We start from the raw sequence: 18,695 nt of genomic DNA, 5'->3' as shown, positions 1-18,695 counted from the left end.
CCAAAATGTTTTGATGTGAATATATCGAACGTTTGTAAATCATATCGACTGACAATGCACAAATCAACTGACCGTTTAATATGTCGTACGATTTATCATCGCTCGATTTTTTAAACATCATTTGAAATCATTACTCAATATTCGGTTTGCAGACCTTAGTCATCTTTCCTAATATGATTTCCAAGCTAAGTAAGCTTTACCGGGATGAATTCATTTAACTTCCCCTTAATAATTGCGACTATTTTTTTACGACTATAATTTTTCGTCCCTGTATTCGCTTTACAAAAAGCTTACTTATCTTCCCTGATATTTACATCACTTTTAAAACAAGAAATTATTGGAACTTTTCAGATTACAAAGAATACAAGAAAAATAAATTGACGCAAGCGTCAAATCGGCCGCAAAAAATATAAGTGTTGTATGAATCATCATTAGTTGTTAACATAAAAACGCACCACAAAGAAGAAAATAACGAGTTGGTTGTACTACTAATCTTTATTGTAAATTTTAATATATTTTTCAGCAGCGCGTTTTGAAGTGTAACATTTTACTATTATTATTAAAAATCGAGTTCGTTAGTGTAAGCATTTATAACGGTAAAAATGTATGACCATTGCCATAGTATGAAGTAATGGAGAACACATTGATTTGTACGTTATTCTACGACAAAGTTCAACTCATCATTATTCTCTTGGAGATTATGTATTTCAAACCATTTTTATTGTTTGTTTTATTGTATTGAATCATGTAAGATCATATGCTCATCCGGTAGATACTTCCCAATTTTAAAGGTAAAAAACATAAGCCGGATATTTTATTCCGAAATGGAATAAAAGTAATTTCATTTGACGCAGAACAAAGAAATTCAAATATATCATTTATATAAAATGTTATGTCATTCAGGTCTTCAATATTTCAGGTCTTTAGAATGTTCCTTATACCGATCCCGATACAATGAAAAACTCCGAAATATTTTCCGAAAAGATAATAGTCTCGGTAAAATCGCAACTAACACGACAGTCTATGACCCACTTTACATTTACGAGTAAAACAAAAAAATATGTAATATTTCTTAAAGGCATAAAACATATTTCTACATTCAAATTCAGGCCTTCTTTTAATTCATTAAAATAAGCATAATATTAATTCTATAAAAAACTATCCCGCAGAAACGCAGATACAATATCTAAATGTGTATATCAAATAACGGACCGCCTTCTGGCGGCCCGTAACTTTTTTTAAAACAGACATCATTATAACAACCAAACATTTATTTGTTACAGTCAATAAAGAGACGTTTTTCATCCGATTAACAGTAAAAAATATTCTGATTAAGGGGTTCAGCCAGGTTGAACTAAATGTTTTAAATTATTAATGATGAGAGAAACAACAAATTTGAGTTATTGGTTTTAAATTTCAAGCTTTCCGAGACAATTTTACAAAACGTCATGTTGAATGTATTGTTTAATATGTAAATCAGATACTGTTAACTGTATTTGATGAATTTATGTTATTAGTACTAAACATTAATTCTGTAGATTCCTTATTTTACGCAAGAACTTAATTTTGCCATCAATTGCTTTGCATCAAATCGTGAGAATATAAAACCACAAAAGCCGAATATTCATTGTTACATATAGTTTACATCTTTCAAACAAAACGTAAGATTTTAGAATCCTCAAGATGTGCTTCTTGCAATTTAACGCCGACATAAATATCTCTTGTATAATTAGGAATCTACAGTATGTATTTAAATTATGAGCTCAATTTCTGGTTTTGTTGTTGTTGTGGAAAAAGACATCATTAATAAAAAGACAGGTATGCTAGATTTTATTTATATTATCAATACTTCACATCTTTGTCTGAAACACAAAATTAACCTGATTTAGCTCTACAAGATTAACTTAATCTATTACAGATATTAAGATATTATACTTTGTGTTGATCTGTATTCTAGTTTACTCCGGAAAAAATCTTATCAAAACCATCTGAGTTGAAAATTAAAAAAAAAAAAAACTAGGATAATACATTACATGTAGTACTGATATTAGAGACGTGCACATTGAGTTTTAACTGCTTGTTTTGTAACGTAAATCAAGAAACCTATATTTGAATAAAAAAATAACTTGTGTTCAACAAATTTAAAATTAAAATTAATAAAAGTATATTGTTTATTTGTATAACATGTAAATACAGAGCGCGTTTACTACTGTATGCAATTTATGAGTTTGGTTTTTTTCTCAATATCCATAATGTAAGATAAAGATAAATATAAATCATCGGTGATAAACAATGTTGCAGGTATTGTACTTATAAAATAGGTAATATAAAAATGAAACCAAGTAATCAATAAAACCGAGCAAATATTTAATAAATCAGTACAAAATAAGCTTTGATTAATAGTGCGTTATTTAAAATATTCACATTAACTAATTCAAACTGTTTTATATTTTTGATTACTTTTTAATTGATTATTTTCCCGTTTTTTAGGTTTCCGCTTTCATGCTTTTAAGCTTATTACTGTATCCTTGATTAATAACTTGTTACATTAGTTTCAAATCAATTTAATGACATATAATAGTTAATTTAATGTCAGTTGTTACTAGAGTCTTACATTGACCGTTTGAACAATATTTTGTTGATTTGGCAGAGTTAAAAATAAATAAAACATTGAAAAGTCCATGATTATATAAATTCGTGGTCAAGTTGGTAATAATCTCTAAACCACAAAATATATGATAGAAAACAACTTTACGGCAGATGAATATCAAATTATTGACATTACAAGTTTTATAAAAAAGTAGAAAAAACAACATAACGAACTTCAATTCTTGCTTTAATAAATCAAGATTAAAATCAATGAAACAGTTTTAAAGGTATTTCAGTTTATAAATTGTCAAAATATAAGATTATTTACCACTTTTGAGTAAAAATCATATTTTGGAAAACAGCTGAATCAAGATTTGAGAAAATACTTTAATTTTCTATATTCAATATTTTTAGGCCGCAATTATGAGTATGTTGTCATTGTCATTCTCATATTTCTGATCCCTCAGATCGTAAAGGCTTTCAGTTGTGTACAAGAAAAGAGTACTGACGCAAGCGTTAAATTAATTAGACCACAATACTTTGAAGGACTCTTTCAACACTGATGAGGAATGTTAAATTTAATCAATTCACTGAAGTTATAAATGGAAATTATACTACATCCATAATTTATTTCCAAATTACAAAAAATTGCAAGGACTTGGGTGTCTTTTACATGTGCCAATCTGTTTTAAATCTTTGACGCTGTTCTCAAATGTGTTTGGCATTTATATCTTGATGCCACTGGTATTTACATTTTACAAATCATTTTTTAAATAAACTAATTCTATAGTATACAGATATGAAATGATATATCAGCTAGCCCGAAACAAACACCGTATAAATTCCCATCAGCAGAACTCATTTTTCTTTATTTGTAAATAAATGTATAATTGTAATTTTCAGCATTAAAAAAGTATCATACAACCCTTTATGTTCATTTTTTATTATGAAGATCGTTATATTAATCTCGCAGAAATGCATGCACAAACTCAATCCCACAGGAAGGCATGTACAAACTAAAAATCCGTATGAAGACAGACAGCGCTCTTGTGCGGCCTGGTTGATAAAGCTTTTAAACGCCAATAGGTATATTAAAAGTTAATGGGGAAAACAAGTATTTTTTCAGTTTTCATATACATCAAATATTCAAGTAACGAATTCTAAAAGACAATTTATGATGTTGTCGAATTTATATTGACAAATGAAGACATCATTTAATTGAAATGAAAAAAAGTGTTCAAATCAAATTCATTAAAAAAAAACATTATTATACTGATTTCAGTACAAAATAAAGTTTAGAATTTATAAATGTAATTCTTTTAGTCAAACAAATAATACAGGTACTATAGATATTTTCAAAATATAAAACAGATCCGTTTAAAAAAAATATACACAATATAAAATTCATACTTTAAAAAAAGTAATAATGATTTTATCAACAAGTGTATTTTGCAATATAGGTATAAACTTTAAACAACATCAACTTTAAATTATAATCTATAGTATTTATCAAAATTGATATACATTCGCAAATACAAAATAAATGATACAAAATGAAAATGATCAATAAAATACCTAGTTCTGATTTTGTATTCCACGATGAAAGCATTTATTGTGGTACAATTTGTCTTAACTGATTTTTTTGTAATCTTCTTATTGATCATTACTTATGCCTTTAATTACGGTGCTTATTTATTCAAGCTTTAAACATAACGCGTTTGATATTTTAAACTTAAATGATAATTTGCAAAATAAGTTTAAGATAATTTGTTTTTGACAAACTTCTTTCCTTTGATACGTTCATTACTAATACATATTCAGGCAATATAAAGGTTGCTTTTTGATACCACCTTAATTAGAAAAATGACAGTAATTAGGCAAAAAAATTGGAATGGGAAACTTTGTGAATTGTTAATATGTTAGATTATATCAATCACAACACGCTATAAATCAAAATGGTTTGTATCTTAATACTGAAATATCGAAAGTTTACACAAAAAACGGCAAAACTAATGCATCCCCAACCCCAAAAACAAAACAAAATATAAAATAATATACACAGACAAACAGACAGACAAAAACAGATAAATAAGTTGAATATTATATCTGTAAGATACCACGAGTCCTGTTTATAATTTATGATGTAGTCCCTACATGTACAATTTATCCCTGGAAAATAAAATAAAAATGATAGTAGCCACTAACTTTAAGATCTGTAGTAACGACTTATATGACAAAGGGGCATTAAAACACCTTTAGACCCCTCTAATGACCCTACATCACGCACTCAACAAAACCCTATTTTTCTCGACGACATATACCCTCTATCTTTCAAATGACTGTGTAATTATATAATGTATTTGTGGTTTCCAGTTTCATCTAAAATACCGCACCAATAATGAAAAGGGACATCCGTTGTGTAGAGACGAGAGCGGTTAAAGACAGAATATGATGAAAAAAAACCGCATAAAGTACATGAAGATATAGAATATCATAAACACTGTGACAACATAGAATACATTAGATTTTTGGGTTTTTTTTTTATTAAGAGCATCAGTACTGATATAACAAAAGTAGCCCCATTAAAGGACTTTTCTTGGATGACCCTCTCGGGAGATATATGTAAGGCTACCATCTTCAATCAACAGTTGTCTTTAAAGGAAACGAACTAATTCCTAAACGCTATAATGCCCAAGAAAAAATATCTCCCCAAACGAAAAATTTTAAATAAAAAAAATTATCCTTACAAGAAGGTTCAAATTTAGATTTAACGTTACATTCATAAATATATACATTTTTTTTTATTTAAACGTATACCTTATACACATAAGTTGCATGATTGTGAAGGGAAGTATGAATAATTTGTCGAAAGCACTGACCGAGGGAAATTTGAATATTAATGGGTAATAACATATTTTCCTGATCATTATGGAAAATTTGTTCATGTTTCCATATGACTCAAGATTTTATATGCTCTAAACGTTTCTCAAGAAAGCAAAAAACGTCGTGCATGGTTTTCTTTCTTTGTAGTGTGTTCCCTTTTCTTTCTAAAAATTTGAATCATGTATAGTTGAATTAGTTTTTTGGTACGTAAGAAAATTTCACACTTTGCACACTTTCAGTTTAAAGTATGTTTGTTTATCAATGTCGTTTTTAATCTCACATTTCTTGCACTAATGGAATGACAAAATACCGAGATTCTCGAACGGGTGGAATACATATCTATTTCCCGCAAGAGATGCAGTTTAGTTATACTTGTCAAAAAAACTGTCCAATCAATAAGGTAACGTTTTAGATAAAACATTCATTAGAGGAATAATAGGAAGTATCACACGTCAATAGGATTATTCTATATAACGCGTCATTGGAATGGTCTACAAAGTCACAAGGCGGGGCGAACAAGACGTTGTGTCTCCCGGGGATTAAAACTCATAATCAACATATTTGGAAATCTCGAAATGTTTCATTCCAAAGGTGTGAAAAAGCTTATTAGTTGGCTTAGTGAGCCTATGCTATAGACAAATATGATTTATTAATTATGGTTTCTTCTTCCCTATTATTATTAATTAAATACTTGTTTATTATAACGTTTTTAATATCTCAAGAACCAATTCAGGTATCAATAATTCGAATTTATGAAACAAAACAGTGACAATAACATAAAAACACAATCACATTATTAAGTCGAGAAACTATTTGAAATTGATGTTTCCTCGAGCAAATAATTGACGTCACGAAGACGCTCACATGAAATAAACAATTTGTATGCTTTATTTTGAAAAACAAATCTCTTATCTTTTGGACCTTTTGTACAATAGCAACGTAGATTACAAATGCAATCAGCTGGTCCTGATCAAAAGCAAATGTAACATTATTGAACATTTCTTCTCATATCATTTATATAGTGAAACCTAGATCCACATAAGAATCAAAATTGGATAGAATCATAAAATTCACGTTTTTTAAACTTTGAAATACAAACTAATATACCGGTACATCTATCATCAGCATTCGTTGAAAATTGGTTTTGTACCTTATATTGAATTTTGTGTATTATTATAATCGTCTTAGAAAAAAAAAACTTTGAAATTATTTGTTGCCACTACTTTTAACCAATACCATTTACTTACTGTGAGTGTCGGAATAACATTTGTATATCATTACACTAAATGTTATAACATTATAAACATTCATCTATTGTAAACTGCATTATTGCTCAAATAGGAAAAAATCAAAAATTGTTTTAGAAGCCCATCAGAGCCTTTTTTAAGCGGACACAATTAAGGTCGCCTTTCCGCTCGTGTTGTAAACATTTTTCTTACATGATAAAAGTCTCTTATTCTGAGTCTTTATCTGATTGCTTCCTCTACACAGACGATTTTAGTTTGGAACAAAAGTCTAAAATTGAGCAAGACTCTAATATAAATTAGTGTATTGTGAAAGTACGGGGAACAAGGATCTACTTTACATCAATACAATTCATAACCTTACGTCTCAATTCAATTACACAATGCTACCTACATGTAGCCAACGTCAAAGGTGTTCTCTAGGTCAATGATTATCCACGGTGCCTCAACATGTTTAGTACTTGAGCAATTTACCGCATGTAAAGTATCTATTACTTGGTCATCCACTGCATAATATAAAGCATAAACAGGTGGGTGACGTTCAAAGCTTCTCTTTTCTTAAAGGGTGGAAGTTGATTTCACTTGATATCTTCCATGCATAAACAATTACAAAGGTAAATGCCTGGTTTTAAAGATGAAACTTAGCATGACTAGATGCTTCCCAAATAATTGCGGATCAAACAATTCATACTTTAATAACTTCTGAAAGAAGATACAGGTATATATAATATATAAAGCACAAGGAATTTTTACTTTTGTTGGAGCTCCACCTCAGCGTCGAGCGAGGCTTAAACTTACGACCTATGGAACCCATTCTCCTAGCAGAGAGCGCCCACCGCGCTACCCACTCGGCCATCTAGGCAAGACAAAAATTCTGCTTTCGATGACGAAAGGAACCTAGCGCGCTGGCCGCGCACTACACAGTCGCTTGAGATACAGGTGGAATACAGTTAAATGACAATTTGAGAGGTACGGAACGATACACATTGCATAGATACACATATATAATTAGCACAAACATTGCAATAACTCTCAAATTGATATATATCTGCCCATAGTGAATACTATAGATATCTATAAAGCACAGGGAATTTCGAATTCACTTTTGTTGGAGCTCCATCTTCGCCCCGACGGAGGCTTGAACTATCGACTTCTGGAACCCATTCTCCTAGCAGTGAGCGCCCACCGCGCTACCCACTCGCCCATCTAGGTAAGACAAAAATCTTGCTTTCAATGACGAACGGAATATATATATATATATATATATATATATATATATATATATATATATATATATATATATATATATATATATATATATATCCCTGGAAAACAACCCAAGACGAGGAAGAAAATCTATCGTGTCAACTCTTGACTATTGGAAACTGGAAAGACTGGTAAAATCGCACGGGCGAGAAAATCTAAAGGACATTATCGATAGTTTTAATGAAAATGGAGAACAACCTGTGTCTAAACGGACAGTTAAGTTGTATTTACACAAAAACGGATTTGTTAAACAGGTAATAAAGAAGAATATTGTCACTAAAGAAGTTAAAAAAAAGGGGGGCGAGACTGGTGCCGTGAGAAGAGAAAATTGACGGTTGACAACAACTGGAGAAAGGTAATTTTCACAGATCAATTTAAAAATATGTAGGAAAAGATTCTCGTGTTTACATGTGGAGAAACGGGACGAGGGTTGGAGGCCGGACTTGGTGGAGGCGCGCCGAACGAAACCATCCTATGAAGTTATCGTCCGAGGATGTATTTCTTGGCATGGAGTCGGTACATTTCAACTGTTAATGGCAATATCAATGAAGAGAAGTATCAACAAATACTAAATGACAATTTGCAATTGTAGCCAGTTATAGCCCAGCATTTCCCCAACAAGCCGTACATCTTTCAGGACGATTATGCGCCAGTGCATCGTACGCGTTCAACTCGAGATTTTATCCATAGAAACGGAATAACAACCATGAGCTAACCTGCACAAAGTCCCGATTTAAACATCATCGAAAACCTATGGATGCTTATTAAGAGACAGTTATAGGGACGGGTTGCAAACAAGGATGACCTGTTTTGTAAGGTAGTGAAAATAAGATTATATGCAATATAAATAACTGAATTTTCATTTGGTGTTCACGGTTAAGTTCTAGTTCCCTTTATTTTAGCCCCCCCCCCCCCCCCCCCCCAATCACTTTATAAAACGATTTAAATACATGAGAGCATAAAGGTACATTTTCTCCCTCCACGTCTTACTGGTTATTGTATTTTATTTTTAAAAATCCTATATGTGAAAGAAGAAAAGTGAACCTCAATGCACCAGAATAAATGCGCTCAATTCCTCAAATTAAAAACTTTGAAAAATTTAATTGGGCTTCTCCATTATAAACGATTGTCATTTACCAGGCATGAATTCATTTCGTGTGACGTTTCATATCACTACTCACTTGATTGAAGAATAAACTTCACTGAAAAATGTTGTCACATATGTTTAAGAGCTATAATTCAAATTAATGTATTGGCAGGCATGTCGTTCTATTGTACCAAGGCCCACCCATTATTTTCATCTTTATTAAAAAACAGCAAATGTCTACAAACAAAGATGATTTTCCGTTGCAATATTTTTTAAGAACAGTGATAATGCTTTTATTCTCATAATAATAATAATGTGTCAGGACTATGGAAACTGTTTAAAAGGCGTCGTTTTCATATACTTGTGTTCAAAAAACTATCAAACAGAAAATGGGGGAATCAGATGGCACAACAGCCCATTTGGTTCAGTCGTAAAATACAACTTTCAATTGAAAATATATTTGATATGTTATAATACAAGTTTACAAAAGGGTAATTTCTAACCATTATTAAAATTTTCAAAAAATGATAAGAAAATAATAATCCTAAAGTTTTGGTGGTATCGAACCTAAAAACCTATGTTCTATAAAGTTACCTAATGTCTGGTGCACTGAGCCATTTTATTCACAACAAAGTGTGTTGTTTAAATGCTTTATGAGACGTTGGCAACGAATTTACGGACTTGTATTATTTTTCTAAAACGTTCAATTGTTGGGCTACAAAATTACATTTTTAAAGTATAGTGGGTGATCTGTCCACATTTTTGTTGATTAAAATCGGTTTAAATTCCATTAAATCGCATTTAGATTATACCAAAAATATGGAGTTCAGACCCACTCTATAAACGAAAAGGAATTGAAGTTATAAAAATGACTTTATTTGGAGGTTTTGGGACACATACGTCAGTTTGAATCAACCTATTACAAGTATTTATTATACTTAAGGGTTACAAACCGATGTTGCGTTAAATATACATTGTTTTTAATTATTTTTAAAACAATTATTAGATTTAATGATATTTTAATTTTGCAGTATCTCATAATTCCTCATATGGGCATTTTGCACGCATTATTCACCCATCTTTTTTGTGTAGATTTTATGCAATTTATCGTTGAAGAAGGTGCACCAGAAAGTAGTTACAGCATATCATCCTTTTGGCAAGACATTTCTATTTATCAATCAAAATTTCAGCACCAATCGTAGAATTATAAGCAAGATACATAACGTGGTATTTCCTATTCAGAATGAACAAAAGCATGGCCTCAGTTCTTTGAGCAAAGCTCTGTATCTTGCTTATAATTTGAAACTTGACACAGCTGAATATGGTAAGTAAAGAGAAAATTGTAAACAATTAAAACAAAAGAAACATGCACAAAATTAAAATCAAAGAAAGAGCACAATTTATTTTTCATAATATAAATATACCTATATATTTTTAGCAGCAAACACAATCTCCGTTTAGACTGAAAATGCGGAGCATCTTAACAAAACACGTTTCATTATAATCAACCATAACGTAGAGATCGTACCGAATTACCAATAGAATGTATAGTATTTATAATATAATATGTTGTTAGTGCATCAGATTTTGCTCATTTTGCGCAGGTACATGTAAACAATTAACTGTCTGATTTACGGAAGTCTACATTTGATTCAATACGTAAAAATTCCAAAATACCAGCGATATTCCCATAAAGCATATTCGAAATTCAAAACAACGTAAAAACACGGTCCCGAGTGAAAATGTCAATGCATTGAAAGTTTAAACCTCAATTGACTTCACGAAATCGGCATACATATATAAGCATGTTTCAAATACCCCTTCGTACGTAAGCTGTTGCACAACAGGCAAATTTATCTTTGTCAGTTTGACCCGTTTGTCATAAGTCAACATTCAAACATGGCTGCTTTGTACAAAGAACTTTCGTTTTCGATATGGAATACCGAACCCGAAGTTGTAAACTGATTGACCGCGATTATCTCTTTATTTTTATTTTCGTAAATTACTCAATTTGAAACAGATTTCGCCAATAATTTTTGCAATTTATAATTTTTTTTCCCATAAGGATTACTTATGCAAAATTACGTTGACTCAGTAGTTCTTGAGAAGAAGATTTATTAAAATGCACCCCCTTATTCTACAGTTTCGAGGTTTTCTCCGCTTTGAATAAAGATCGGTCTTTCATTTCAGCAATTTATATCCGCCTTCTCATACGGATGTTTTGTGCCAAATGTGGTTGAAATTGGCCAAGCGGTTTTAGAAAAGAAGTTCAAAATATAAAAAGTTTACAGACGGACAGACAACCGGACAAAATGTGATCAGAATAGCTCACTTGAAATTTCAGCTCAGGTGAGCTAAAAAAAAAAAACAGAGGAAGAAATGTGATATTCCATCCGATACACGGGGACGTGTTTCCCCGAAGCGATGGGAAACTATCAGCGCACAAAATTCACTGTTCAATTATAACTTTATTTTGACTTAACTTTTAAAATTCAACATCTGTTTTGTAATATTTTCTCACAGTTTATTTCGTACAACGTTACTTTTTTAATTAGTGATTAACACTTTTCGAACTCTATGTGTAATTCAAAGGGGAGAGAGAGTTATGACTCAAGAACTGCTTATCTTTTAAAACAACATTTTGCAATGATCTGGTTTCATGTCTAGGACATTAAAGACTCATTGAGTTTATTTACTTATTTTGCATCTGTTAATCATTTACTCAGCTTGCTTATGTCATGATAACCTGTCAATTTTTACTCATTGTTCAGATTCCAATATATAGCTCTGTACAATTATCAATCGATAGTCCGGTATACGGCGGTCAGCCACGGCCACATTCGACTCACCAAGAGTCTGGAGGCCACTACTGGTCATATCCGACTCGTTTGTAACATGCCTGTCTGTTAAATTGTTGTACTGCTGCCATCGTTGAGTCTCGTCCAAAAAATTCGGAATCCTTCATCAATTGCCTGTTTATTTCTCTGGAACTTCATATTGGTTGACCCTCGGAAATACGGTACACACACTCTTCGTTTTTACTTTACGGTCCAGAGCACGCCTCAACAATATATAAGTAGTGCCCTCCGCTTCGCGTCGGTTGACAATGGTTTTCTCGGGGTGTCAATTTCAACTGTTATCCTCCCAAACAGGTACTATTTATTTTGTTATACTGAAAGTCTTAATTTTAAAGAAAACATAACTGCTTTTAGATAGGAATAACGTGAATTCTAAGGCGAACCGTACGCGCATGATTTTCGCGCATGTAACAATTTTTAATGTTACCCGTTGCTAATTGCGTTGCTAACTCTGAGGGTAATAGAACAGATTGCGAACTTCTTCTAAACCAATCAGATTTCAGTATTTAACATGAAAGTATAACAATATACTTTATACCCTTGACGCCAACATTCTCTCACCCCGTTCGTACTACACACAGCGGATGTAGTTCCAAAAGAATTACCTAGCACCGTACAAATCTACGTGGTCACAACTTACAAAACATGCACATCCCCACGAAAATGGACCGAACTGGCAACAATTGTTTTTGCAAATACTGACTATATATTACAAAACAAAAACATCTAATTCAATACTACGGAATGTAATAAAGGACGAGTACACTTATGGGCCCCGATAAAAGGTGAAGAAATAAAGATTCAAATGAAGCACATGTTTCCCCCTAACATTATCTATTGATATCTATTCCTTAAGAATTAACAAGTTTTAGCGCTGAATGTATTGTGTATAAAAAGCACGAAGCTTAACAACATAGTAGGGGTCAGCCGACATTCGTGATTTTGTATAGTAAATCGAGGACGGCCATTCATTTCAAAGCCTTTGTTTACTGTCAGCCTAACCGAGTACAAACATGTGGAAAAGACAAAATACGCATTATACATTTAGAAAAATCCTGTGAAAATAAGAAGTTTGTACTATATAGGCTGGAACCTGAAAAATGAAAACGTATGAAAATATCAAGGTTTGTCCTATAGCAAGCAAAGCTATTATACCTGCGTGACCCATGTTTGAACCCACGCATGGAATTATCTTTGTATGGTCAGGAATGTTTGTTTGGTCACTATGGTAATATGCAACTTCAAAACTTTATTCGATTTTTTTTTCAGACGTAAAATAATGCATAAATTATAATTTAGCAAACGCGCCAATCGATCCACCTATAGAAGAATTTTGATTTAAATGTCTCCTCCCTCTGATTTAAAAAGACACAATTCAAGTAGGTTCGGTTCGATTTTTCCGGATTTAGATTATTTATTGCATTTAAAAATCCTCAATGTTTTAAACTGTATGCTGATTTTTGTGAATTTAAGCGTGCATATAAATCAGAGGTATCCATCAGTGCTTAATTATTACGAGAAAAAAGCAGTTTGTTGATATTTTCTACATACTTTGAAAACTTTGCTTCAATAATTTATTAGAAATTATTATTCTTTCACAAGTTATTGACGACCAAATTTTGAAGCCTCTAACTCCATATCTCAAAAACCTCTTTGAAGCGGCCATTTTGAACGTATGAAAAATGGGTCAATCTGACAAAGATGAATTTGGTTGTTATGGAACAGTTTCCATGCGAAAGGAATATTTGAAACATGCAATATACATTAATGCCGATTCGTGAAGTAAATTGAGATTAAATATTCCAATGCGTTGAAATTTTCACCTTTGACGGTGGTTTTAGCTTGTTTGGATTTTCGTTTCGTTTTTATGAATAATGGTTTGTAACTTAGGGGAACTATCGCCTGTATTTTGTATTTTTTACGTATTAATCAAATATAGACATCAGTAAATAAGACAGCTGACTGTTAGTTGCAGAAAATAAGATACATTAGGTACCTAACGATACTTTAACAACTAAAATACAAATTCTAATGGTAATACGGTATGGTCTTTGCGTAAGTTGATTACTGCAATGTGTTTTAGGCTAGTTGTCAGTATTTTCTCTAGTCTATTCAGTCTAAACGGAGATTAATTTTGCTGATGGAAATACTAAGTGTGTGTGCATGTAGTAGAGCCATAAATAATTGTTAGCTCACCTGAGGTCAAATATACAGAGAAATATCTTTATTCTCAAAAACCAGTTAGCCAGAAAAGCTTTAACTTGTGTGGAAGCATCTTCAGGCAGTGTATGGAAGGTGGGGCCACAATGGGGGGGGGGGGGGGGGTCAATTTTTTTTGCATTTTTACATAGAAATCTATACTACTATATTAAAATAATAGACTCGAATTTTTAAGCTTTAATACCGATAAACCAGAAGAGTATTGCCTTTTGTATATATTTTAAACATCATTGGTACTTGAAGATTACCAATTTGTTTTTATTTTTTCTCAATCAAGCTTCGCTATTTAATAATCAGTAAATTCCTCAAAAAATTCCGGAAATCATCTGGATTTTTTGGATTTCACAATCTAGCGCGTGCGCAATACATTCACGCTAACGGGATCTTTAGTTTATGCTTTTACAAAAACATATTTGCATTAATAAACTCAGAAACGATAGTACAAATACGCGTAAATTTTCATTGGCAATTGAATTACTATATATTCTTTTCATATATAATTTTATGATTCCTTATGAGAGAAATTATAGAATAACAAATATACATATTTACTTAGTACTTACTTTTGTCTTCGTGTATCTCCTAGGAGAGTGAAGATATACTGTATATATTGTTTTATCGTTAAAATGAAAAAATATATTTATGTCCTACGGACCCGGTTTTACGATAGAATGCGTTCCGTGTATTGTCTCTGTAGCAAAGAAAATACGTTAACGTTGTTGAAAAAGTGTAGAATTTTTACATTATATGGATTAAATTTTTAGATGAAAGGTATTTACAGTCAGTCTCAAAATGGTTTATTATGATTTATTTCATTTGACTGTTATTTTCAATGCTTCTTCATTAATTTTCTCCAAAATCGTAACGGGGCGATTCTGCAATTTTTTGTTACATTACGGGTATATGTGAGGCATTAATAATAAATGGTTACATTGAAATTAATGTTAAAACGGGCTTGGCCCCTGTGGATGTATCTATTTCATAAATATCCGTTATGCAATGTCAGCCCGTGCACGAACGGGTCAAAGATTAGTGCATAGAGAACAATCTTCTCAACAAAAACCAGTAGGCCAGAAAAGCTGTAACTTGTTTGGAAGCATCCTCAGGTAGTGTAGATTCAAATTTGTTCAAACCATGATCGCGGGGGTAGGGTGCGGCCACAGTGGGTGGGTCGAATTTTACATATGAATACATAGCAAAAAATCTTTAAAAATGTTCCTCTCAAAAACCAATTGGCCAGAAAAGCTGTAACTTGTGTGGACGCATCCTCAATGTAGTGTTGATTCATTCTATTTTTTTTTCAAATCATGAATTCAGGGGGAAGGGTCGGGCCACCATGGGCGGTCAAATTATGTCGGTGCGTGTAATTCGGTACGATCTCTCTTCCGGACACATTATCATTATGAGCATAAAAGCATTATCGGTGTTCTTAAAAAAATATTGCAACGGAAAATCATCTTTGTTTGTACACTTGTTGTTTTTTAATAAAGATGAAAATAATGGATGGGCCTTGGTACAGTAGAGCGACGTGCCTGCCAATACAGTAATTTGAATTATAGCTTTTTAACAAATGTGAAAACATTTTTCAGTTAAGTTTATTCTTCAATCAAGTGAGTAAGGATATGAAACGTCATATGAAATGAATTCATACCTGGTAAATGACAATCGTTTATAATGGAGAAGCCCAATTAAAGTTTTCAAAGTTTTTAATTTGAGGAATTGAGCGCATTCATTCTGGTGCATTGAGGTACACTTATCTTCTTTCACATAAGGGTTTTTTAAAATACAATAACTAGGAAGTAGTGGAGGTAGTAAATGTACCTTTATGCTCTCATGTATTTAAATCGTTGCATAAATATTGCATATGATCTTTTTTCGGTAAAAATGGTATTACATAAAGGTAAATATGTCAAAGATTAAGAATATGTAAAAATAAGTGAACATTCGGATATTTATTTTTGGTTAATCTACCGAGGGGCCACATGACACCATATCCTTTGAATGTCCTCATAAAGCCAGTGTTGCTCAGGTGAGCGATGTGGCCCATTGGACCTCTTGTTCTTTATTCTTAATGAAACGTCACAACTTTTAAAATACATCTTATAACAAATTTTAATCAGGTAGAGAACTATAACGGGAAAAACGATTTTTTTCAATTTTTTTAAACTTTTGTTTCAACACCTCTACCATTCCTTTTATTTGCTTTGAAGGAGGTCGACTTTAGTTTTTCTTTGCGCATTTATTTTTGCATTCTTGTATAATACAGCAGTTTATACTTCTCATAATTTTTTTCTATATTATATATATCATTGAACACAATAAATAAAATACAGATAAACATATTTAGATTTTTTAAGCAATTTTTATTTTTTAACCGATTTTTTTTTTCGTTGCGAGGTGGAGGAGCGTTGCCAGTGCGCCTTTATGACGTTATGATAAAAAACATGAAAGAAATAGTATAAAGTCTACACCGTTGAAATTTAATACACTAAATGATGCTATCCTTGATGACACTTTTTTTTAATCAATCCATTATATCAATCTTCATTCGTTATGCTCCAAAAATATGTCAAACTTTGGTGCATTTTAATACTTCGAAATGGCATCCACTTCAAACCAGACGCTAGAATTAAGTAATCTTTTACATATAAGGTAGGAAACTGAGTTACTTATCATATATGATAATTTGAGACAGACAATTTTTGAAGTATTTTTTAATCTGCTTCGAAGTGTGGAAAATGACAGTTTCCTACATAATCCTAATGTAAACGTACATTTGTTTTGGAATGGTCCCTAAAAAGAACCAGATGGTTGATTTTCTTGAAACTTCGAAAATAAACTAGAGTTGGTTTAAATTACAAAAACTGTGTCTAAATGGTTTAAGAAATCATTAAATACAATAGTTGCAAATTTGAGCCCTTGATTTTTTTTTTCATTTTTCATTTCCTCTAAATACAACTATTCCTGAAAGCTTGTTTGACCATATTACAGAATGTATTAGCATGTTCGATGAAATAAAGGACCATATTCTTTGTGTGAACACATGGACGTGGATTGTGCTAAGCATGCATCGTCGTCGAGTTCCAGTGGGTTAACGATGTCGATAGGATTATCTAAATTAAAAGCGTGCTGAGGAGAAAGGTTACATGTGATTTGACATTTTTGTTTGAATAGGGGTTTTGATAGTTTAACGGATGTTTTGCCTTCTTATGTATTTATTTTTGGCCCCTAAGGCTTATTAGTTGGACTTTAGAAAACCATTTGGATGTAATTCTTCGTCATCTATGAATTAGGGAAGCGAAGGGGCAAGGTAATTGTTTGGCCGTAGAAAAACGTGGATGAACGTTGAACTTTTTCGCGCTGAGCAATGACATAATGTAGGCGGAGCTGCTAAATATTCATAAAATGCGATTACCAACATACCGCTTCTGCATGCGATATGCCAGTCAAGAAAAAAAAAACCCGCCCCTTTGAGAACAATTACAGTTATTATCTTATTCAAAGAATCCAAATGCAAAAAATCACATATTTTAAAAGTCACTCGATCATATAATGGAAAACTAAGAAAATCGTTACACTTTTGTTACAAGGCACATGGGCAACATCGCTCACCTGAACAATATAGTTCTTGTAAATTTCCATTTCAAAATGTTTAAATATGTCACTTTTTAAAAAAGTATTAAAATTCCTCTTATATTACAAGATTTGACAATATATTAAACAACACATAAAAAGAAGCCTACCTTTTGGACATCATGTGTAAGAAATTTAAGATATCCTAAGATCTAAGATGCATCAGCATATTGAAGATAACAAAATTGTAAATTGAACTATACATAATTATAAAAAAGTAAAAAAAGATCACTGTGGCCTTGATGATGATAAAAGGTTAACCATGAGGATTCTCATACATAATCAGCTCTATTTGAGGATGCTTGCAAAGTATTTAATTTCACAAATTGTAGAACTGTAGTTCTTGAGAAAAAGATTTTTAAACGTTTTCCCTTTATATTTCTATTTAAACTTTACACCTTTCCATGGATCACAGTGCTGTCCTGAGGTCATGGTTTTAGCAGTCTATAATTTACACCATTTGAGGAGGCTTGACAGTGTATAGTATTCCCACTAATTGAAGAATTGTAGTTCTTGAGAAGAAAAATTTAAGACTGTTTACTAAAAATTTATATGTTAATCTTTAAAAACCTCCTGGGGCCTAAGTATTGGTCCGGAAATCACGATTTTAGTATCTCCGAAACTTAATAATATATACAAGCTATTGCGTAAATATTTTCATTTCTGGTGCAGTGGTTCTTCAGAAGAATGTTTCTAAAGACACATCATAGTTTCACTGTTTATACATTGTAATTATCTTCCCCCTTTAAAAAAAGAATTACGCCCTTTATTTTAACAATTAAGATTTTCCATCCAATAGGAATGGTTTGTAGCAAGTTAAGGTAGCTCCATACTCGTAAAATTCTCTGAGGAAAGTTGAAAAACTGAACTGATTTCGACTTAATAGACTTAAATGTCATCAATTGTTAGAAAAAA

At 31.8% G+C, this 18,695-nt stretch overlaps 1 protein-coding gene across 1 annotated transcript in view; it reads right to left on the bottom strand.

Moving 5' to 3' along the window:
* Positions 1-8,386: 8,386 nt before the first annotated feature.
* The window catches only part of LOC128163345 (uncharacterized), a 114,583-nt gene continuing 104,274 nt past the window's right edge, over positions 8,387-18,695 (bottom strand). The window contains exon 9 of the mRNA XM_052826917.1: positions 8,387-8,509. Coding sequence (XP_052682877.1) covers positions 8,387-8,509 — 123 coding nt within the window. The remainder of the gene's footprint in view (positions 8,510-18,695) is intronic.

Source organism: Crassostrea angulata, chromosome 9, assembly GCF_025612915.1.
Source record: "Crassostrea angulata isolate pt1a10 chromosome 9, ASM2561291v2, whole genome shotgun sequence".
NCBI lineage: Eukaryota > Metazoa > Mollusca > Bivalvia > Ostreida > Ostreidae > Magallana > Magallana angulata.
The sequence above is the reverse complement of the archived record's forward strand: the minus strand, read 5'-3'. Positions and strand labels throughout refer to the sequence as shown.